At 39.5% G+C, this 24574-nt stretch overlaps 1 protein-coding gene across 1 annotated transcript in view; it reads left to right on the top strand.

Annotated features, from left to right (window-relative positions):
- Window positions 1-24574, top strand: part of ARID5B (AT-rich interaction domain 5B) — a 274509-nt gene that overhangs the window by 92724 nt on the left and 157211 nt on the right. Inside the window, exon 4 of the mRNA XM_069980286.1 lies at window positions 16169-16399. Within this exon, the coding sequence (XP_069836387.1) occupies window positions 16169-16399 (231 nt within the window). The remainder of the gene's footprint in view (window positions 1-16168; window positions 16400-24574) is intronic.

The following is a 24574-nucleotide window of genomic DNA, read 5'->3' as shown; positions in this document are numbered from 1 at the left end:
TGCAAAACTACACGTGTTTATTGTTCCTGATTCCAACACAACATCAAGATCTGACTGTATATCCCACTGCCATACAGGCACCATTATCTCAAGATTATCAGTATTATTCACTTCCCCTATCAGTGGAGTTTATTATTATAGTTGCTCTACTTATACCTTGCTGCATAAGAGGAATCAAAGTCCTCCGAAAAATCCCCTAGTGATTGAATTCTAGCTCTTCTTAGTAATTCCAGCTCTTCCATTTTCCCCATGAGAATTAGGTCCTCCAGGAAGTCCTTGACTATACAAATTAATATCTTTTTAATAAGACTATAAAGCTCTTAGCTTCTTTACTCACAGTCGTTTCATATTCTAAATTATCAGCTGCTTTTATACTGCGGTATCCGATGCCAAAAAAAGAGAAATGATACAGTAAATTTTAGAGATTTTTTATTTCACTTCCCATTTACTGGAAAAAAATCCTTTTCTTGTTTAGAGCTTCATACTGAAGCGGCTACACAATGTTTATCTCTACCCGTTCATAGGAAATCACCCGTCTTTAAAGCCTGATTATGCCCTTGACACACTGGGCAAGCCTGCTGCTCTTGGCAGAGTTGTGGTCACACTTTGAAATGTGTCCCAGACTCTTTCCTGCAGTGTCTGTGACTCTCTGGGAACACGGCAATGCTGGGATCTAACATCATTCAGAGGGTGGGAAAAAAGGATGTAAATTGAGATGCTAGTAAAATACTCTAATCATCTTACATAAGTGATTGATTTTATAGCAAATATGTTCCCTGTGAAGAGCTTTGTGCTCTTTATAGAAGTCATTTCCTCCTTTTGTTATGATTAAATGTCTCGTTGCAGAAACGGTTTCTTAAGAATTACATTGGCCAATCCTTGAATTATATATAAAAAAAAAAGTGTGAAGAAATGGTGGGGGAAAGGAGGGGGTCTGCATACATTTTATATTGATCTGCATTGTGGTTGGAGAACACAGGGTGGAAAATGCAGTGACATTAACATCTTTAAGATAAGCATCAGCGAGCTAGATAAGCAGTGGTTTGTTTTCCTTTCAGTAAAAGTTCTTGCAATGAACCCTTAAGTATAACCTAAAATTGAATTTATTTTTAACTTCTACTTTATGCATGTAAACTACATTTACTTTTTGAATAGTTTGGTCTGAATTTGTTTTTTCACGTCATGTCTGAAAAGCTTTAACTAATTCAACGGCAATTTCACACTTGTCAAATATTGCAAAATTCTTTTTTTTTTTTTTACCTGAATTTATTTTTCATTGTGGATATAGTAACATAGTTACACATTGTATCCACTCACATCACTTCCTATACCAAACATATTCACATATTGTATCTACTCACATCAGTGAGGTTTGGTGGCTGAAGTGTAACCCCGGCCAATCAGTAACCTATATATGTACTTATATATGTCAGAAGTTACTAAAATTACACTAACATTTTAACTTACATAGCCAGGTGCCATATATTATACTCATAATTAGGGATGGTCCGAACCCTCCGTGGTTCGGGTTCGTATGAACCCGAACGCTCGGCATCAGATTCCCGCTGCCTGCCCGCTATGGCTATGGCTGTATCCCAGTTTTCCAGGCGGTCCTCCCACTGGATCCGCCCGCTGCACGGAGCAGGCAGACAGCGGGAATCATTACCGAGAGTTCAGGTTCGTACCTGATACCTTATAATATATATATATATATATAAATATATATATATTTGAATTTGTACTATCCTCTTTGAAACCTTTATTCTTTTTACTCTCGCAGGTCCATTACTTCCTTCTCAATTAGTCATGGCAAAAACCATTAATTTGTAATCTATACCACCTAGAATACAACACTGTCTCAAATTTCTAAGCTAGCAAAATTTCAATGTATCTAACAATGCTGTGACATGCTTTGTATTCTTTGAAGTTAAACGTAAGGGGGGTGGCAAGATGTGTAACTTGGTCTTGTTGTCAGTGTACCCATAAAAAGTATCATATTACTAGTTCTTTGTAAGAAAGTGTTTATTTTGATCTTTTTTTAGTACTTGGTTAAAGGGAACCAATCAGCACATGTTTGCTGATAGGGCTCCCAGAATGGCTTCATGCACCTGGCAGGCCGCTCTCCGGTAGTGTTGGAGATACTGGGCTCCATGGGCATCATGTGCGGTAAAATGCATTTTAATACGGCACGTGAGGAAGGAGGCGAGCCGTGAAGTAGTCATCTGAGCTGTGACTGGTCACGGCTCTCGGTCCTGTCAGCGTGCTTGACAAGCAAGGAGGATCTGATCAGCTGACAAATGAGCGATTTCTAGTTCGTCTGCCCATTGCTGGCCCTTCTATGTGGCCAAATTATCGTCCTGTGTGACACGGGGTCCTAATGCATTATAGCTGAGAACAGTTATAAAGAATATAACACTCTCTGGAGACTCCGGCAATTGATCATTGTTCATGAACAACCTTTTTATATAATATGTACCTGTCATCAGCCGCGATTTCCCCTGTTCATCCGGAAGTTCGGATCTTCATGGATACAAACACACAATAAGACCGTAATATGCTATGTAATACTCCACAGACCACAGCCGATCACTGGGGCTTCCAGCAGTTATAACCTGCAATCATCTTATTGTCAGGGAGCGCGTCTAACAAGAATAGTTAATGCATCGTAGAAAAACCTTTATAGAAATAGATTTGACAATATACCTTGAAATTGAATTCCCAGGTTCCCGCTTTTGTGATTTGCATTGTCACTGACCATTGTAACTGATATAATAATTATAAAATTGCATCACACTTTCCACACTTGCATGTTGCTTATCTGGAAATATTAAAACTAGATTGTCACCAGCTGTTTTAAGCCTTTACCCCCCCCTTCTGGTTGCTATGCTCACTAAGAAAGTAAAAAGCTTAGAGAATGGAATGTCTAATGCAATAAACTAACTCAAGGCAACATAAATCACTTCAAGAGAACTTTGTATTGACACCATATTGCTTAAATACACTTTAAACAAGGTGTTTAGTTTCCTAACTCGAGCAAATTAATTCCTGTTCCTACAAATACCTGGACGTTTCTTTTGAAAAGAATGAAGACGTATTGTTTCGGACGGCGTTTTTAATGCATCTCAAGGATCTTTAGCGCTGAAATCATTAAATATTTGTTTCGATTGGCATCCAAATGCATTCACACTAATACGATTAAGAAAACCAAAGGGCAAAATATTTGGCAGATTTTGAGGTTGAGGTAATTAGGTACAGGAAGGAACATGCATAATTTTTCCATTTAGCTTCAAAGAATCTTTGTGTTCATAAACTATGTGAGGCTCTAACCATGCGTATGGGCAGACTTTTTTTTTTTTTTTTTACAAAATAGCTACTATTGTATAATGTATTATATGAATTACTCAATTGTGAATACACTTAAAAAGCTCGAGATGAACAGCTAGAGTATTTGCATATTATTTGCATATGGCTAGTATTGATAATTAGGTTACCAGAGTGACATCAAAGGATGATATTTAAAGTGGTACTGGTTTCAGATATATGGATTTGTAATTTATTTCTATTTAAAAATATAAACTTTTGCATTACTTTTCAGCTGATGTATGTCCTGCAGAAAGTGGTGGATTCTTTCCAGTCTGACACAGTGCTCTCTGCTGACACCTCTGTTCATGTCAGGAACTGCCCGGAGCAGGAGCAAATCCCTATAGAAAGTCTCTCCTGCTCTGGACAGTTCCAGACATGGGTCAGAGATGTCAGCAAAGAGCTCTGTGTCAGACTGGAATAAAAACACCACTTTCTACCGGACATACAGCAGCTGATAAGTACTGGAAGATTAAGGACTTTTAAATAGAGGTAATATCTATATAACTTTCTGAAACCAGTTGATTTGAAGAAAAAAATAAATAAATAAATAATAATAATAATAATTCGCCAGAGTTGTTGGTTTTAGGCAATCACTTTTAGTTAGAAGAGTCTTTTGAAAATAACATAGTATTATAGTATTTAGCTGAATCCCCCCACACCTACAATCTGTGGGGAACTTGGCTACCAAGGAACGAGTCAACTAGATTACTGATCAAGCCAGGTACACATGTTCTTTTTTTATTTTTACATTATATTGGGGGCAGTCTGAGCTTTCTGCATAACATTTAGAGGGATGCTTTACAGCAGTCACATGGATACAGGAAGCAATGGACTGCTGGGCACTCTTGTGCAGGAGGGAGGTGAGCTCTTACCATCAATTGTGATTGGCCTGATCTTATTATCTATATACTGGTGTCTTGTTTTATTGCAATCCTCTCTGTGATGGTGAAAAGACTGCAGGATTTGAAAGAGAAACGACTGCAATGATCAACCAACATCGTTCATGTCGGCTGATCGCTGCCTTCTATTACATTTTATTTGCAGGTACAATTCCTTTTAATATACTAGATTAAAGAAAATAAATTGTGGTAAACTTCAAGCTTTGAAGGCTGTTCTGGGGCCTTTATCAGGAGTGGTATAACAAAATATATAAAGAAACAAAATCATAAGGGGGGGGTGATATAGTAAAAAAAATAACAGAATGAATTAGGAGAATAAACCCTAAATGAGCTCACAGATAAGCAGTGTGAGAATTTTATTGTCTCTAAATTGATGTTAGTTCATAGACCTGATGCCCCCACTATCTCTAGAGCAGATTCCTTAGATGTTGTAACATGACATAAATCCTTGCAACAAACTCATTCCTGTTAAGTGTGTCAAAGGCTATCATAAATCTGCATTTCCAGACTCTTCCCCTTTTTGTGCTGTAAAATGGCATTTGAAATCTTTAATTATCTACTTTTATATGTTTTGTTTTGTGTCCTTGTTTTTAACTATGTGGGTAAGGGACCTTATTCTTGCTTTAAGTCCTGTCCTGTTTCCTCAGTATAAAGAACCTGCGTATGTCCCAGGTATCTTACAACCTGTTTGTATTCGGCCTGTGGTTATTATATGAAAACAGGTTTTGCAGCTCCTTATATTGATAGGTTCCTTTCATCATACTGTTTCTCAAATTTAGAGGTTTTCTGTATGTAACATGGCAGGGAAGGGTCTAGATATATTAAATTCAGATAGTCATCCTTTTTTTATTATATGCCGGATGAATTCCGTCCTCGGTGCGGTGTAGCACAGACTCAGAAACAATCCCATTAGTCTGAAGATACACCTAAAGAGACCACATCTTAAGATTAGGTATTTTAGACAGCAATGTCAAGCATTTTGTTTCTGTGATTCTGATGTTTTAAGTCCAAAAGCTTTGTATACTCTGCAGACAGACTTCTGATGACCCTATCCAGCTTCCTTGAGTTGAGTCTTTATCTGATTGAGTAGTTTTTGTTTGTTTGTTTGTTTGTTTCTATCTGGTCATGTTCCTGTCATGTGTCTTCTTTTCATTAGGACTATAGCACCACCTTATTATTATTAGCAGGCATAAAGGGGTTGTTTGGGGAACAAAAGCCAGTTTAAAGCGACTCTGTACCCACAATCTGACCCCCCCCCCCAAACCGCTTGTACCTTCAAATAGCTTCTTTTTATCCAAGATCTGTCCTGGGGTCCGTTCAGCAGGTGATGCAGTTATTGTCTTAAAAAACAACTTTTAAACCTACAGCCTCGTGCCTTACGGGCGTGGCTTAGGATATCTGTGCCCTAACTTTGCATCACCCCTCCGTCCCTCCTCCCCACCCTCTTCATCATCAGGAATGCCATTGGAACATTTTCTCCATGCTGAACATTGCACGGGTCCTTAATCGATCCAGCCCATGTGCCAGGCTGCCACAGTTGGGGAATAGGAAGCAATCTGCCTGGAGCATTCCTAATGATGAGGAGGGTGGGGAGGAGGGATAGAGCGGTTGTGCCAGCCTAATGCATATGCAATTTAGGCCACTCCCTTAGGGTACGGGCCTGCAAATTTAAAAGTTGTTTTTTTTTTATGACAATAACTGAACCGAACGGACTGCAGGACAGATCTTGGATTAAAAGCAGCTATCTGAAGGTTTGGGGGGGGGGGGGGGGTCAGATTGTGGGTACAGAGTCACTTTAAGCCTTCCTGCATTTCCAAAATGTCTATTCCGATTATTGCATGTGGGTGAATTCAAGCCACGCGCCAACTTCTGCTCCAACTTCTGCTCCACACACAACCGCTTTATGTTTGCACTAAGGCTAGGTTCACACAAAATCTTTTTTTGGCCATTTGACGGCCCTCTTTTTAGACATTTGGTCATTTTGAGGACAAATAACATCTGTTATTTTGCAATAACGGCCGTGATTTCAAAATAATGGATATTATTTGGCCTCAAAATGACGGTCATCAAAAAAGACAGCCATCAAACGGCCAAAAAAAGATGTTGTGGGAACCTAGCCTAACAGATATGTTGGAAGCATGGAAGCACTTCTAATTTCCTAATTTGTTAAACCAGTCCCCTTCATAGACAAATCCATTTCCATACTCTACTTGGCATCCCCATCCTGGAAATTGAACACATGACTAGACAAAACCATCAGCAAGTAGCATTGAAAACACTGCATATGGGAAAGCAATGTTTTAACCTTGATAATTATTATTATGAATGCAAACATTTTCTGTTTTGTCTACAAACCTATGGGGCTATTAACAGTATTATTGGCTGAATTTTTAGTAGGTAGTTTTGTGGTTTACCTCCAAATTTATGTGGGAATAAACAATCAATCAAAAAACCACAATGGCCGAACGCCCCAGCAATTTTTGGCTACATTAAGGATACGTTACCACTATTCATGTGGCCTTAATTTTAAACCTCTTTGAAATTGATGTTTAGTTCTTCCTTGCATTTAGCAAAAATAAAAATGTCACTGTCCATGTTTTTTTTTAGTTCTTTCTGTTTACGGTACATGTATTAAGAGCAATGAGAGTTATTTCAACTGGCTAACATGGTACCAAACCTACTTTACCATTCTGCATGGTTTGCTAAATCGCTGGAATAAAATAGCTTCTTCCCATGTGGAAATAAATAGATCAGATTCACCCTCTTCTAAATTATAACTGGGTTGATCCCAAGGTCGGTGAGAATATTCTATTCTGAAGACCGCAGATGTTTTTAAGACATTAAACTTACATTTATTTTTCTGGTTACTTCTGCAAGATCCACTAAATTGCTTTGGCATCCTTTCCCCACTAATTACAACTTTTGGTTCAGAGTTATTTTTTTGTACATTTAGTTTTATACTGTGTATAAACTGGACACCTGTTTTTCCCTGCAGATGCAAGTTCAGGAGCCTTGAGGCAATTGTAACAGTCTGTCTGGAAAAATAATACCTTCCCTGCAACACAGTGAATCTGAATGTAAATGTAAATAATTTCATGGTTTGGTGTGCGTATGTAAACCCAGTGTGTGTGTGATAGATGGGCGGTGGAAAAGGATTGTGCTTAAATATTTGCATGCAGGAAAAAATGCTCTTGAAAACACTCATTGAAGGTGCACCCGTTGCTTAAATACACAATGGAGACAGTCACTTGGCTGGCTGAACTAATAATATTCATATCAAAGCAGCCCATGATTGAAAATACTTGGGTTGGATTATAAGGTTACAATTAAACATAATTTGTATTGTCTTCATATCTTCAACAGTTAGCATGGTGGCTGAGTATTTAAAGTGGAGCTCCATTGGTAGAGCTGCATTAAAAATGAGAATTGCTTGAAGGATTATACCTTATACAATTAAGCATATGCCATCAATGTTTGGTAGATGTGAATCTCCTGATCGATATTCTCCATCCTCCCTTCTTAAGGCGATACTGTAACCACCAACCCACCCCCCAAATCACCGGTACCGTCTATTTGATGAGAGTAAGGGCCCTATTGCACGGGATGATTATCGTTCGGATAATCGTTTACGATTAACAATCCAAACAACCGCTATTGCGAAAGACCGAAAATCGTTCACCCATTTACATGGAATGATAATCGTTACTTACGATTCTTCTTGCGGTCATCTTGTCGTTGCTATTGTGTTCGTCACTACTGCGAACGACCGAACGACATCTTATTCAATGCGAACGATTTACAAACAAGCAAGGATAAAAATAGGTCCAGGTCTTATTAAACGATCAACGATTTCTCGTTCGGTCGTTAATCGTTAACTGCTATTCAAATGAATGGTTATCGTTTAGATTCAAATGATTTAACGATAATCTGAACGATAATCGTCCCGTGGAATAGGGCGCTTAGTCCTTTTTGAACATGTCTTTTAAAATGTTCCTGGTGCCTTGGGTAGGGTAAAAAAAAATTTTTTAATCTGCAGCAGCCGAGTCATTAAGGCATGGCAATGTTTAGACAAGTGATAAATAGGATAACTCTCTGGGGCGTTAGGGGAGGAAGAAAGGCCTAGGGTACAGACACTGTAGGCCATGCCTCATTGACTTGGTTGCTGCAGATTAATTATTTTTTACCCTAACCTAAGCACCAGGCACATTTTAAAACATGGCCAGAAGGACATACTTTCTTAAAATGGATGGTACCAGCGGTTGGGTGGGGTGGATACAGTATTGCTTTAAACACCTACACACCTCAGTTCTCTTGATTGTAAGGGACTCATAAAAACTGTTGAAGTAATGTAGGGGCATGACCTTGTGATTCCAAAACAGCAAAGTGAGAGCACCATGTTACAGGTCCAACACTAGGTATAATACAGTTTTTCTTGAAGTACTGTATATTGGACTACAATTGTCAAGATTGTAGAAAGTATCAACTGCATTCTGAAGCCATTGTTTTATTACAGCTAACACCCACTCGTAGCCAGGATCAGAGGTATCTCCATTCAACCACTTGGAAGAGGGAAAGGCTACCTTTGTCAGACAGTCAGGGAATGGCAAGAAGTTATATCATGTTACCACGGCTACGGCCTACCAGATGTAATAGGATCATGATCACAGCTCAATACACTGCAGTACATTAGTATTGCAGTTTAATCTGTGAGAATGAAGCCCCGTGTGGTCAACAACCACAGTGGGTTTAAAAAATTAAAAATAAAACAACGCAAAAAAGTAAAAAAAGAAACAACTTATTCACAATATTAAAAAATGACAAATAAAAGGCATTAATAGTATAATTCCACAAATAAAAGAAAAAATGAACACTGTTGCATAAAGTTGTGTTGACCACAGCGCTTTGGCATATCTGCCACTTTATAGAAACTCTTAGAAGGGATTGAGGACCCCCTTTTCCTAACCATTGGTTGGTGTGACAGCCTAATCCAATGGGTGATACCATTTTTTTTTACTAAAATACGTCTTTACTTGCATGGATGAAAGCTCCACAGAATGAACCTCTGCATGATCTGTGATGTTTCACAGTGTAACAAGGGCTTTTAATTGATTTATCACCGTTTCAGTATTTCACCGTGAAGTATGAAAGAAAACTGCACATTCGCTTTCAAATTATGATAGCTATGTGAAAAATGTCTCTGGCTTGAACCACAAATGAGCCAATGCAGAACTATTGTACCAGTTAGTTTGCTTGAAAAAATCTTAAAAATGACTGATCATTTGCTGTCAACTTATATCAAGCTGACAGTGTCCTGGGGCCTGTGAGGGATTCATTTAATTTGGGTTGTTTTTGGCGGTCAGTATTACATATCCTGAGCTGATGAGCCTCATGGGCCTTTCTGATGAATTGTCCAAACGCGGAAAAACAAAGATGCAACAGCATCATGTGGGCGCTAAGATTTCTGCAAACATAATATGTCATTAGTTTAAACTATATTATTGTTATATTAACTTTTCAGATAAATATAAGGATGGTCCCATCAGTCAATAGGAGAAAAGCTCACTCAGATCATTCTGTACACCAAATTCAGGGAGGATGCAGAATCCTATATACCCGATAAAGAATTTAATTAAAGGAGTTTACTAGACAAAAATGATTGCTGACCTGTTCTCATAATAGCTGATCAATTGGATATTGACACCCGACACCCTCACCGATCAGCTGTATTGCTGCTGTGGCTATTTTGAATGAGGAAGGAAGCAGTTGGCTATGTTTACTGCAATAATGGTCATACCTGGTTACTGCAGCTCCTCTTGAAGGGAATGGGAGCTGAGCTGCAGTAACCAGAATCAACCACTATGCCTTGAATTGTGCCAACTGCCTCAAGCCATGTTGGTATCGTAGATCCAGCCATAATAGCTCTGCATGACAGCTTATTCTTGGAGGTCCAGGATGTTGGTAACCCGCACTATGTTTTCCTTCCATCTCTTTCCTCCCCACTTCATAGACTTGTAGCTAGCTCAGATATCAGAAGACAAATCGCATCCAGTGAACAAAAGTCCTTGCTAAGCTAATTTGTAGAATGGATGACAGTTTAGCAGGAACGGGTGAGAGGGCAGATGCTTGATAACAGGCGAAGGAAGCATTTTTGGCTGATCTATGCAAAGGTTGCTGACAGGACACTGCCTACAGTATATGTAATTTTGTATATTTATACATTTGCAAAAAAAATAAAAAAAAATTGTATTGGCCTTTTTGTAAAGATCCATAATCTGTAATCAATCCATACAGAATGATAGTTTTGCATGTTTGGAAAATTCAGGACAAATTGACAGCAGTTTGTGTCAGTTTATTAATTCTTAGTCCACTTCATGGACATCAATGGTAAGAAAAGTAATTGTTAGGAATTTGATGAAGACTGATCCACTTTTCACAGGTGTAGAAATAAATACAATCATTTTAAAAGAAAAAAACTGCAGAAAAATGTAAACCTAATCCAACAATTCAAGATTTTAAGAAAAGTGCAAGTGGCTTTTAAATCACTTCCTCAATACCCTTGGCATTTTTTTTTTTAAATATGGATTTTGTCTAAAAATATGTCCCTGTGGTGTAACTAGTGGCTATTTTTTCACCATCTCTGGAATTGCAAAATGATATATTGTTAGTGTATCTGAGGAAACACATTAGTGGCATTCCAACCACAGCACCATATCATTTAACAGTGCTCCCATTGTGTAAGGACTTCTAGATTTCAAAGTAATAATAAAGTATAAATTATAATGTTAGTAATGAACTACTAAGCCAGTGTCAGCATCTTCTATGTGATATATATTTATATATTTTTTTTTTTTAATTACTTTGCTCAAACCACCATCACTGCCTCTATTGTTTCTGCCCAGTTGTCATCATCACTATCTTCTAAAGCTTTGGGGTCTGATTTGTGGTTTGTAGAAGAGTGAACAACGTTTATAAAAGGGGGTCGGGTCTGGGATCTGCATTCATGAAGGTTTTGGCTAATATATATAAAGGGTGTGGTTTATATCATTATTTTTTTTTGGGGAGGGGGTGCTTAATGGCTTTAATGTGGGTATTATAAGGGCAAACATTTTATCACAACCTTTTTTAACAAAAGCCATGATGCAGTGCAAGATCTATGAAACTACGGACACATTTGACACCCCAGGGGCTTCATTAACTTGTAACTGTGTCCATCATTTTAATGGGAAGAACATCGTTGCACTATTCTCCGCATACACTCCTCTTACAGCAGTGTGAGCATAAACTTAATTTGTTAAGAATTATACATTTTGATTAGGTTAATCAGCTGAAATGTCTTATTACGGTGTGCGTGCGTGTGTGTGTCTGCGCAGATGACCTGGGAAACACAAGACTTCCTGTGTTTAGACTCTTTGAAAAAAAGAGTCCGCACAAAGGAAGTGCCTTTCTAAGTGTTTTCTATGATAACTGCAAAAAAAAAAAAAAAAGAATGTAAATTGCAAACTTGCTTTACATCACATCTACTGTTGATTTAGGTTTTAAATGTTATAAAAGTAGTGACACTTTAATATGCAAGAATCATTTTTTCCTCTAGGTTTTAATCACTAATTTTGCTTCCTTTTGCCTCTATAGCCCTTACAATGTGCTGTACTGGGTGAGCCCCCTTTACTCTCTACACCTATCTGATAGGGATGGTCCGAACCTGCCGAGCTATGAACCCGAACTCTACTCTCGGCAATGATTCCTGCTGTCTGCCCACTCCGTGGAGAGGGTGGATACAGCGGGAGGACCGCCTGGAAAACTGGGATACAGCCATAGCCATAGGCTGTATCCCAGTTTTCCAGTCGGTCCTCCCGCTGTATCCACCCGCTGCACGGATCGGGCAGACAGCGGGAATCATTGCCGAGAGTAGAGTTCGGGTTCATAGCTCGGCAGGTTCGGACCATCCTTACTATCTGATTCTATCCAGCAGACTGCATGTTGTATGCTCTTCTCTTTCTTTCCAGCCTGTGTGAGCTGTCCTAAAGGATTTCCTTCCCCCCTTTCTTAGTGGCTCTGTAAACTCCTCTTTGCTGTTATCGATAATACTGAGAGAGCCGAAAATACATAAAAGATTTATTCTATTTTTCTCTAATTCGCAGCTAAATGGTAGAAAATTTCAAATGAAGACTAACCTTGCTTCATTTTACATTTAGGAAACAAACACCCAAAAAGAAATCAGCCAAGGAGTCCATACTGTATATACAATGTGTGGCTAGTTATCATATTTTATGTTAAAGTATAAACATGACTACCTATGGCTATAACCGCACCATTAGCATACCTGATTTACTATGTGCTGCTTATGGGTAGCATTTCCATTTTTTGCAGTTGTGATCTGTGGTGCACAGTTGACACTACTTCTACTGTACATACAGTATGACAGCTTACATCTGCCCGGTTTCAGATTACCATTCCTGTCACCAATGGACTTTGTTTTATTAGCAAAAACAACCAATAAAACTGTAAAGTCTAAAATGTATTCACTAGTTCAAATAGTGGAACTTTTATAAACCACTTATTAAGTAAGTGGGAAACCATTTATAAACCGCAGTTCGGGAGATGTTGCATAAATCATTGATTCAATTCAGGGCACTCTAAATATACAGTACTCTTCTGAGCCCCGTACTGTTCTGTATATTGACGTCATGTTTTATTTCATATTTTTGGATTGTTACTAGGAATTCTGGAAAAGAGAACATTCTGTTTTCAAGAACGAGCAATGTTTTTCAACCTCTTCAAACATTAAATGCCAGTGCCAAGATGCAAAGTGAAATAAAATACATGACTTCACTTCTTTCTGTTACCAGCTTTCACAGGAAACTACATTAAAAAAAATCTCAATTGACTTTGAACTGGAAAACAAAATTATATTTACACTTTAGTATTTGCTTCTTTGATAGAAAACCAGACGCCTTCCCTATCTGTTCTTTTTACAGCTGTCCGCAACATCTTTTTTTTTCCTTCTAAATGGGCAGTATATGGCAACATGACTGCCTTTTCATAATAATTTGGGACATGTATAACGTAGGAGAGAGAAGTCTTTTAAAAGGTGTTACATTCTCTGAAATGACATCTTGCTTTTACGTGTTTGATTTTGTTTTGACACAGTCTCTAGGGGTTGTTTGACTCCATGTTATCAAAGGAGTCATCCTTTGTGCATTTTACTGTTTCTGCTCTTCATGTGCTATAGCAAAGAAAGGTTTCGTTCCTTTTGTGAGTCCCTATCCATTGTTGGGAGTACTCTTAGGCATTCCCCTAATATGTTATTATAAGGACACCTTGCTTCCTTACTTTTAAATTTCACATGGCTACATTGGTTGCACATGTTGAGTAGTCTATACTCCGTAAATGGACTCCGCGTAGACACTGTTGTATGTCACACTTCTGATCACTGCGTGAATGGCTAGAAAGACCATTACTTTGATGTCTTTTCCAGTTTAAAAAATAGTGCGCTATAATGCATTGAGTGCAATGGGTAGATGGAAATAGAAGATGCATAGTACTGGTGCAGACCATGCCATTTTCTAGTTCTATTCAAATAAAAAAAGGAAGCTGTTTGTTTTTTAACTCCAATGCAGTGCTCTCTGCTGCCACCTCTGTCCATGTCTGAAAGTGTCCAGAACAGGATGACAAATAGGTTTGGTTTTTGGGTTTGCTCCTGCTGGTTTGTAACCATCATGGACAGAGGTGGCAACAGGGAGCACTTATTTTTGACTGATAAAAACTGTTAGAGATGAGCGTGACAAGGGTATGTGCATACTACATATTCCGTGTGGATAACCCTCTACAGATTCCTGACGCTTGCCCCCCCTTGCGCCCAAGCGCTTCTCCGCCAGTGCCATATACTCCATTCTATGCACAGGTAGATTCCGCCGTCCGCCCACAGAATGAACAGGCATTTGAATACTGGTGACTGATGAAGTTGGATGCAGCCCTAGGGAGTCCTGGAAAACATGGTTACAGCCATAAGCTATAGAACTTCCTAGGGCTGCATCCAACTTCGTCAGCCACCACTATCTAAATGCTGAGCGGCTCTACTGGAGCATGCTGAGTCTAAAAACTGCGTGTCTACCCCTAGCTGATCAGTATTATAAGAATACCTGTTACCTCATTTTGTTTAGATGGCACCTATCTAATGTAGTTTATCGCTAGTCATAGAAAGTTCTCATATTCTTCTCACCTACTGATAAAATATTTGTACAGTGTCAAAATTGATCTTTTATCAGCAGTTAAATACTGTATATTTTTGTTTGTCAAAGATTGATTGGCTATAGTTTTACCTTATAATAACCAAGGAATGCTGGCAAGTGAAGTTAAATTGTGACGTCCACCTTGGATTTAACTAGGAGTCATTAAAGTCGGCTACCTGGGGCATAATTGTCGGAAAAGGACGGTAACACATGGAGTTTTTAGCAGGTTTTTGTTCACCCTGAGATGTAAATTATGAGCATATTTTTATTTTAATCTTTGGAAGTATGCTTTATAGGTGATCTAATCTTCATGAAAGGCCTAATTCTAACCAATTAGGAATGTCTTGTTTAACAGGCAAGTCAAACATAATTTTACAGTACTAGAAACAGGTGGCTAAAACAACCAGGGTCATTGATGGCAACAGTGTGATAATATCATCACCCGTTGTATGAAGCAAGTATTGGAAAGATGTTGTAACTCCACTAAGTACCGTTGATAAGGAAATGATTCACTGTGGAGTAAAATAGTTGCTGTATGACTGCTTCAGATTTTTTTTTTTACTTTATTTGGGAGACGTTGGCAACTTTACTGCTCTACAGGTTGAGAGGTTGGGCTCTACTCGTAGAGCAATAAATGCAATTACTAGTGGTAGTACTGGAATAATAAAACAAACACTTTGGTGCTGGAACCGAGAAGGCTTGATGGTTCCAACATGTATTGTTTATATGGTTATTCACTAGTAGCTACACCCAGGAATTATACCAGGCTTAAGCAATATAATATGATGTGGATGACTATATAATTTGTAGAAGTACTAGAGTGTAATTTACTCAAAATAATACACTTTCTGAAAAGGTTCACGGCAAAATATAGAGCCGGGGAATTCATTAACTTAAATTTAATTTCCATTACTTTGTGTAAATTAAGTATAATGGAATCAATTTCTAATGGTAAATGTTTTTTTTTTCAGACTATTATCTAGAATCCAAGACTGATTAATGTTAGAGATGAGCGAATTTTTTAAAAAGTTGTTTAGCCAGGTTTAAATTTTTGGATGTAAAATTTGCGAACTTGCAAACTGATTAATTAATTAAGCGCTCTCTCTCTTGTCCTCTTCTGTGTCTCTGGTGTCTTCTTCTGTGCCATCTCCAGCCCACACAACCAATTACTGACTGAGACAGGACAGTGGCAGCCAGTAATTTTTTGAGAGGGCTGTCACTGTCCAGACAACAGTGACTTCCACTCAACCAGTCAGTGACTGACTGAGAAAGGACAGCGCCATGGCCTGTGATTGGAGAGTGACAGCCCACTCATCCAATCACTGGCCATCACTATCCCATGTTCATCAGTAATTGGCTGTGTGCGCTGGAGATGGCAAAGAAGAAGACACCGAAGACGCAGAAGAGGACACCAGGCAGCGTGAACATTTTTTTTTACCACATTTTTCAAAAGACGCTTGCATAAATTAACTTCATCCCCTAAGCGAAGTACAATAACTCTGAACAACTCTGAATATCAATACATCTCAGATTAAGATATATTGATATTTTTGTAATGTTTTTTGGTTATTACTTATTAGTCAGTGTTAGCATAATCTTTATCATAGTATTTTGTGAGTTTTTTGTGAGTTTATTATCATTCAGTCCTTTAAAATTATTTGTATTCTTTTATTGCAGGAGAAGATGAAAATGAGGGAAATGTGATGGTGTTAAGTTACCCCCAATATTGCCGATATCGTTCCATTTTGAAACGTATCCAGGAAAAACCTTCCTCAGTCTTGGCCGATCAATTTGTTCAGGCATTAGGTGGAATTCCTATCATCAACAAGAACACAAAGATCCTTTACTGTCGGGACACTTTTGACCACCCCACCCTTATAGATAATGAAAGTGTATGTGATGAATTTGGTAAGTCACCCTACAACAAGTCGCATCTGATATACTGTATGTATAAAATGTTCCGTTCTGTGGCTTCTGTTGCTGGTCAGAAATAATAATGAAAGTAATGATTATGCAGGGGCGGTAAAAGTTATGGCAAGACTAAAGGTCTTTAAAGGGGGTTGTCCGGCGATAAAAAATTATTCACAGAATAACACACATTACAAAGTTATACAACTTTGTAATGTATGTTATGTCTGTGAATGGCCCCCTTCCCCGTGTTTCCCCCCACCCACGCTAGACCCGGAAGTGTGGTGCATTATACTCACCGCATGTCGTGTCGTCCACGGTCTCCGATCGTCAGCAGTGACGTCTTCTTCGTGAGTCCGGCGGATCTTCCCGAGTGCCGGCCGCCCTCTGCAGCGTCATCCGAAGCTCAGCCGCGATTGGCTGAGCATAACTGTGCTCAGCCAATCGCGGCTGAGCGGCTGATGACGCGGCCACGTCATCAGCTGCTCAGCCGCGATTGGCTGAGCACAGTTATGCTCAGCCAATCGCGGCTGAGCTTCGGATGACGCTGCAGAGGGCGGCCGGCACTCGGGAAGATCCGCCGGACTCACGAAGAAGACGTCACTGCTGACGATCGGAGACCGTGGACGACACGACATGCGGTGAGTATAATGCACCACACTTCCGGGTCTAGCGTGGGTGGGGGGAAACACGGGGAAGGGGGCCATTCACAGACATAACATACATTACAAAGTTATACAACTTTGTAATGTATGTTATGTCTGTGAATGGCCCCCTTCCCCGTGTTTCCCCCCACCCACGCTAGACCCGGAAGTGTGGTGCATTATACTCACCGCATGTCGTGTCGTCCACGGTCTCCGATCGTCAGCAGTGACGTCTTCTTCGTGAGTCCGGCGGATCTTCCCGAGTGCCGGCCGCCCTCTGCAGCGTCATCCGAAGCTCAGCCGCGATTGGCTGAGCATAACTGTGCTCAGCCAATCGCGGCTGAGCGGCTGATGACGCGGCCACGTCATCAGCTGCTCAGCCGCGATTGGCTGAGCACAGTTATGCTCAGCCAATCGCGGCTGAGCTTCGGATGACGCTGCAGAGGGCGGCCAGCACTCGGGAAGATCCGCTGGCCTCCCGAAGAAGACGTCACTGCTGAGGATCGGAGACCGTGGTCGGCACGTGACAGGTAATGTATAGCGCACCACACTTCCGGGTACACGGGTGGGGGCGGTGGGACACGGGGAAGGGGGCCATTCACAGACATAACATACATTACAAAGTTGTATAACTTTGTAATGTGTGTTATTCTGTGAATAATTTTTTTCGCCGGACAACCCCTTTAAGTCAATGGTTTTGATCAAACAGTAGCAAACATGTAAACTCTCTCCTTTTCCAGCATCAAATGCTTAATAATTCTTATTGTATATGCTTCTAGAGGAGGCTATCTACAACCATGGGCTGGATACTATGTTTTTATGATATTGCAACTAAATTTGACTAGAAAGAACAAAATAAGTACATTCTGCATGATAAGTTTTATGTTATGAAGACATGCCTTTCCTTGAAATATACTAAAAGAATGGCATTTCTATTGTTGGGTACTATCTGAATTATACTGGTATCTGATTTATTCAGTGGTTTATTTCCTGCACAGCCATATTATGTTTGCACATGTAGCACAATATTTCCTCTGGGATAGAGGCACTTCAATTTAACTTCCAGGTTTAGATGGCTCACAAAAATTCTGGGAAGAAGTATATGTAAATTTGGGAGTGTTTAGACCATAACTCAAAATTAAACAGAGCCAAAAGTAGTGCTCAGCGTGGCGCTACTTCCATCCCCTCCATGGAAATAGAGTGCTTCTCCTGCCTAACTAATGAAGAGCATGTCAACAGTTCTTTAACCACTTAGCGTCCCATGACGTATCTAATACGTCATGGTGACGCGGGCGGAGTTCAGAGAGGGGTCCCACAGGGACCCCGCTCTGAACGGCGCTGCTCATGGCTGTTATGTACAGCCGGGGAGTGCCTCTATTAGACGGCGCGGTCCAGTTGCACATTCAGGTGTGCCCGTGCTCCAATTTGCCATAGACCACAATGTAAAGCACGGCTGGGAGCTGTACTTTACACTGTGTCGCAGGCTCTTGTACAGCCACTGTTCATTGAATAGCAGCCGCACAAAATAGACCTGTCAATTATTTTTTGCATTCGCAGAGAACCACAGCCGTAGCGTATACAGGGTTTATACACAATGGCCATGGTTCCATAGAATGCTATTCAATGAAGCAGTGCTGTCAACAACGGCCGTTGTTGCACTCTGTGACAGCAGCAGTTGTTTAACAACCAAATACACTGCGTGAACGTGGCCCTAAGCAAGCACTTTCCCCACCCCTATATGAAGCTTCTTTAAAGGATGAATGGAAGAATAGGTTCCCTGGGAGTAGACAAATTGTTTAGGTTTCCCTCATGCCTAAAAAGTTGGCCATCACAATATACTCAAAGCTATATTGAAACCCATCATGCTGCATATTGCTTTCCACATATATTGGTATGCCGTATTTTAATAGTCACACTAGGCCCATGCGAAATAGCTTTAAATGTAAACATGTTTTTCAGCCGAGGACCAAGCCCGTAGGGTTATCCGTTGCCTTGATTATTGATAGATGAGGAATGACTTAAATATCCTTATCTGCACCTGCTTCCATAAGAACTTTATTAGCTGCGTAAACAATCCATAAGAATTACATTTCCTTGTTTTCTCCATGTCTCCTGCAGTAACCGCGTTACATATAATCCATCTTTTTCCAATAAATTTGAACACATGCTCTGTGTGAGAATACAATCTGAACATATTGATTCCCCTGAGCATGAGCTAGTACAACATGCCCTTGCATAGCTGAAACACGATTATATCTAGCATGCTAATTTTCAAAATAATTAGTGAAGGAATCATGTATGAATGCCAAATGATATTATTAAAGCTATTTATAGAAGGCTCTTTTTTTACAGCTATATTACCTGTGATTAAAATATGATGAGATTTTGCGTTTTATAAATCTCCCAGGTATCTTCGGATTGAATTATAAAACTGTATTGTATATTATTACTACTTCTTAACACCGTCTGTATAACTTACTTTCCAATTATTATTCTCAGCTGCTTCTTTATAATGTTTGTCTAATTAGTTTAATGTGATAGATTTTTGCCTGATTCCTCTGTTTGATGAAATACTGGATGTAAGCAAAATTGTGATTAAATATTTTTGTTTCTTATTATAATCATCATAATTATCCAACTCTGTGCTGTAAATAATGTGGAGGCTTATGCATACAAGTGTGGTGGAAAATTGCCATTATTTTGTTCTTTCCAATTGGGCCATATATTATGATATGATGTATACATGTGGCTGATGTTCGTGGTCTTATGATCCTTAAATATGATGACGGTCCCTTAGGTTTAGTTGATGTTTCTGGGTCAAACCAATTTCACAACCACATTCAACTTTATGGCAAGTGATTGGTATGGAGGTTCCACCAATGAGCAGGTGTATTTCAAAGATAAAATGTATGCAATTGGTCGTAGTGACAAGCCAGTTATAGGCAATGTAGAGTCAATCATCAGACTCCATATTATTGAAGTTATTGTTCTGATTGGATATCTAGTAGCACCTTACTACTATATGTACCATATTGCTCCCTGCCTGTATTACATGCACTGTACTGCCCTCTATCTTTATAACATGTACTGTACTGCTGTCTACATGTACTGCTTGTACTGTACTGCACTCCACCTGTACTACATGTCCTGTACTTATATTGATCTTTGCTGCATGGTCTACAACAGCATCTACTTGTACTACATATAGTTTACTACTCTTCATTAGGGTCAGGATGAGCTGCTCCTGCTTGTACTGTATAATAACCGAACAAAGCTGATGTCCTCACTATAGAAAGTGATTGACAGATTCCAGCACTGCTTTCAGACTTACAGTGTATGTCAGGACTTTGTGTATTAGGTAGAATTAAAGCAGTGTTTACTCAGTCTCTAGGGGTTTTTTTTTATGTTGAAGACACTTTAGAGCCTATTGCACAGAGGCACATAGAAGGGGATTTATCAAGTTCAGGATATCTATTTTCTTACCTAAATCCCCGCTCCCATGCCCCAAACCAATTTATTCATAGGCCCACATGTCTCAGTAAATCTAGTGAATGTGAGGCTGCCATGCGTCAGTCCTAGCTCTGAGCTGGTGTAGAATTTTCCCATGATGGTAAATCAGGTGCATGATGAGGCCATGTCCCCTATGGGCCATACTGAAAATCGGATTATTTATTTATTTCTAACATGTTATTTCAAGATAGTTGCAACGTACATTTCCACTGTTAATGAGAATGTAACTTTTTATTCTTCCCCCCAAAATTTCCCCCCATAATATCAGATATAGTCTATTTATACAGTATGGACTCCACCAATGTTGAATAATGATAAAAATGCAATCTTAAGGTATAAGCCCTGGGTGTTGGTTGACATGAGTTGGGGAGGGGATAGATATTAGAGATAGAAGTATTACTGCAAACTGAAGGAAATCCTAGCCACGATTGGACCATTGAGGATATAGAAATAAATCACAGAATAAAACTTTCATAAAACTGAAATAGAAAACTTGCATTTCTCCGTATATTTTTTAATAGGATTAATATTTAGTTTTACTGTATCCTGGCCATATATAAAATTCTGTTCTGTATTTTTAGCCCTCTGTCTGAGAAAATACCATTCTCTAACCACATGTAATATTACATTTCTAAACATAAGCAGTTTACTGTATATAAAGTGCATTCCGTTAATGCTGTTCCCTTTCTGATCCATTTGTGTGTTGCAACTTCTGCCCCTGACACTTACCTCCTATAATCAAATAGGAAACATATTTACATAGTCTTTACTGGTAAGGAAATCTCATTCCACTGGCCTGTACAATGATATTGCTGTTAATGGCAAAAATATTGTTTACACTATTGTGCAATTTCTGTCTGAAGCTTTGAAATGCAAATATAAATGTCTTCCTTTTTATTTACTGGTACATTACTTAGAATGACTGTTTCTGCATACTTTAGGCATGAATAATTCCCTTCACAAAATGACTGTTTCAAAAACCACATTTGCTTCTCATTCTGTTTCTTACACCCACTCACAATAATTGTCTTTCATAGCTGTTTTTTTTTGTCCTTGTGTTTAAGAATATTTCAAATTGAAAGCTTGTAGATGGGATCAAATAGAAAATAAAGGCATGTTCTAATATGTTATTGCTTTACAGCTGTTGTACATGGTAATATGCTGTAATTGATTATTTTAACAAACTAATAGATATTATTAACACGTAGTAGTTAATGTAGTTGTGTAGTTATTCTATTGCACCAACATAGTGATATAGACAGGGTTAGTGCCAAGTATGCATTTTAGGAGCCTGCAGCTGTAGTGTCTTTAACCCCTTAAGGTCAAAGCCAATTTTCGTTTTTGCGCTTTTGCTTTTTCCATTTTATGTTTAACCCTTAGACGACCCAGGGCGTATAGTTACGCCATGGAAGTCTGTCCCCAGACGACCTAGGGCGTAACTGTACGCCCTGGGTGTTTCTCCCGCTATGAAGCGTGCTCCGGAGCGGAGCGCGCTTCATAGCAGGTGGGGGCCGGCTGCAGTGAGCAGCCGGGACCTCACCGGTAATGACACGCTGCAGCGATCGCGCTGCCGCGTGTCATTAACTCCTTAAACGCCGCGATCGCGGCGCGACCGCGGCGTTTAAGTGTAAGTGACAGGGGGAGTCCCCTGTCACTTACCGATCGGGACCCCCGCAGTGTGACTGCGGGGGTCCCGATCGGTAAAACGGACTGCCGGAGGTCTCTCACCTGCCTCCGTGCGGTCCGATCGGCGATCTGCTACTCTAAGCCTGCACAGGCAGGCTCAATGAGCAGATCGCCGAGAACACTGATCAATGCTATGCCTATGGCATAGCATTCATCAGTGTAGAAATCAAACTAGTGAATGTAAAAGTCCCCCAAAGGGACTTCAAATGTGTAAAAAAGAAACAGTTAAAAACACTAACACACTACCCCAAAACCCCTCCCCCAATAAAAGTTGAAATCACCCCCCTTTCCCATTATATAAATAAAACATATAAAAATAAATAAATAGATAAACATATAATATACCGTAGCGTGCGTAATTGTCCGATCTATTAAAATATAACAAGCGTCATTGTGATCGGTAAACGGCGTACACGAAAAGAGGGAAAAAAGTGCGCGGATTACCGATTTTATGTTACATTATATATATAAAAAAATTAATAAAAAGTGATCAAAACGTCCGATCTTCACAAATATGGTATTAATAAAAACTAGAGATCATGGCGGAAAAAATGACACCCCACACAGCCCCGTAGGTGAAAAAATAAAACCGTTATAAGCGTCACAATAGTCCCATTTTATTTATAATTAATTGCCAAAAAAAAGGATTTCATTTAAAAAAAATATATAACATTAGAGAATTTGCGTAAACCTGCATATGGTTGTGTTCGGACTGACCTATAGAATAATGGTATCATGTCGCTTTTACCATATAGTGCATTACGTAGACACAGGAACCCCCCAAACCTTACCATATTGCATTCTTATTTACGATTTCACCTATTTATATCTTCATAAATAATATATTTGGAATTCCATCATACATGTTATGGTAAAATGAATGACGCCATTACACAGTACAACTATTCCTGTAACAAATAAGCCCTTACATGGCTTGTAGATAGAAAACAGAGTGCTAGAGCTCTTAGAAGGGGAGGAGGGAAAAACGGAAACACTAAGATCAAAATTTGCGCGGTCCACTGGGTCATTTTGGGCCTGGTCCTCAAAGGGTTAAAAGTCCATAGCACTTGCATTTTTTCACCGAGAGACTTATATGAGCGCTTATTTTTTGCGAAACCAATTGTACTTTGCAATGACTGGCATTATTTTTCCATAAAATATGCTGCGAAACCGGAAAAAAATCATTTGCGCTGTCAAATTGAAAACAAAAACGAATTTGTTTTGATTTCGGGGAGTTTTGCATTTACGCCGTTCGCCCTATGGTAAAACTGACTTGTTATGCATGTTCCTCAAGTCGTTATGATTACAATGATATATAACATGTATAACTTTTATTGTATCTGATGGCTTTTAAAAAAATAAAAACATTGTTAACAAATACACGTTCCTTAAAACCGCTCCATTCCCAGGCTTATAGCGCTTTTATCCTTTGGTCTATGGGGCTGTGTCAGGTGTCATTTTTTGCGCCATGATGTGTTCTTTCTATCTGTACCCTGATTGCGCATATACGACTTTTTGATCACTTTTTATTACATTTTTTCTGGATTTCATGTGACCAAAAATGCGCAATTTTGCACTTTGGAATTTTTTTGCGCTGACGCCGTTTACCGTGCGAGATCAGGAATGTGATTAATTAATAGTTCGGGCGATTACGTGTGCGGCGATACTAAATATGTTTATTTATTTGTTTATTTATTAATTTATATTTATAAAATGGGAAAAGGGGGGTGCTTTGGACTTTTATTAGGGGAGGGGATTTTTTATTAATAAAAACACTACAGCCCTGGGGGGCTTGTATATACATAGCACTGATCTCTCATAGAGATCAATGCTGTGTATATACACAGCAAAGATCGATTAGATTGGTCATAAATTGCTATGGCCTGCTGCAGGCCATAGCAATCTATTGCCCAGCCGGGATCAGCGTCATTCCGACGCTGAGGTCCAGCACGGGCAGAAGAACGGATCTCCCCCCCGCGATCGCATCGCGGGGGGGAGATCCGACCCACTAGACACCAGGGATAGTGTGCATAAAGCACTTCAATGCAGCTGTCAGGTTTGACAGCTGCATAGAAGTGCTTAATTAGCCGGCGCGGCAACGGGACCCGCGCCGGCTAACAGAGGCACTGCCCGGCTGCACGTGTCAGCCGGGATCAGCGCCGTTCAGAGCGGGGTCCCGGCGGGACCCCGCTCTGAACACCTTCCGCGGCACCATGACGTATCAGATACGTCATGGGTCGCTAAGGGGTTAAAAAGAAAAGAAAAGAAAAATATGACAGTAAATTAGGTATAAAACACAGCCATATTTTGATTCTAATAATGTGTCTATGGAAAT

This window comes from Dendropsophus ebraccatus, chromosome 8 (assembly GCF_027789765.1).
Source record: "Dendropsophus ebraccatus isolate aDenEbr1 chromosome 8, aDenEbr1.pat, whole genome shotgun sequence".
Classification (NCBI taxonomy): Eukaryota; Metazoa; Chordata; class Amphibia; order Anura; family Hylidae; genus Dendropsophus; species Dendropsophus ebraccatus.
This window is presented reverse-complemented; position numbering and strand designations above follow the sequence as displayed.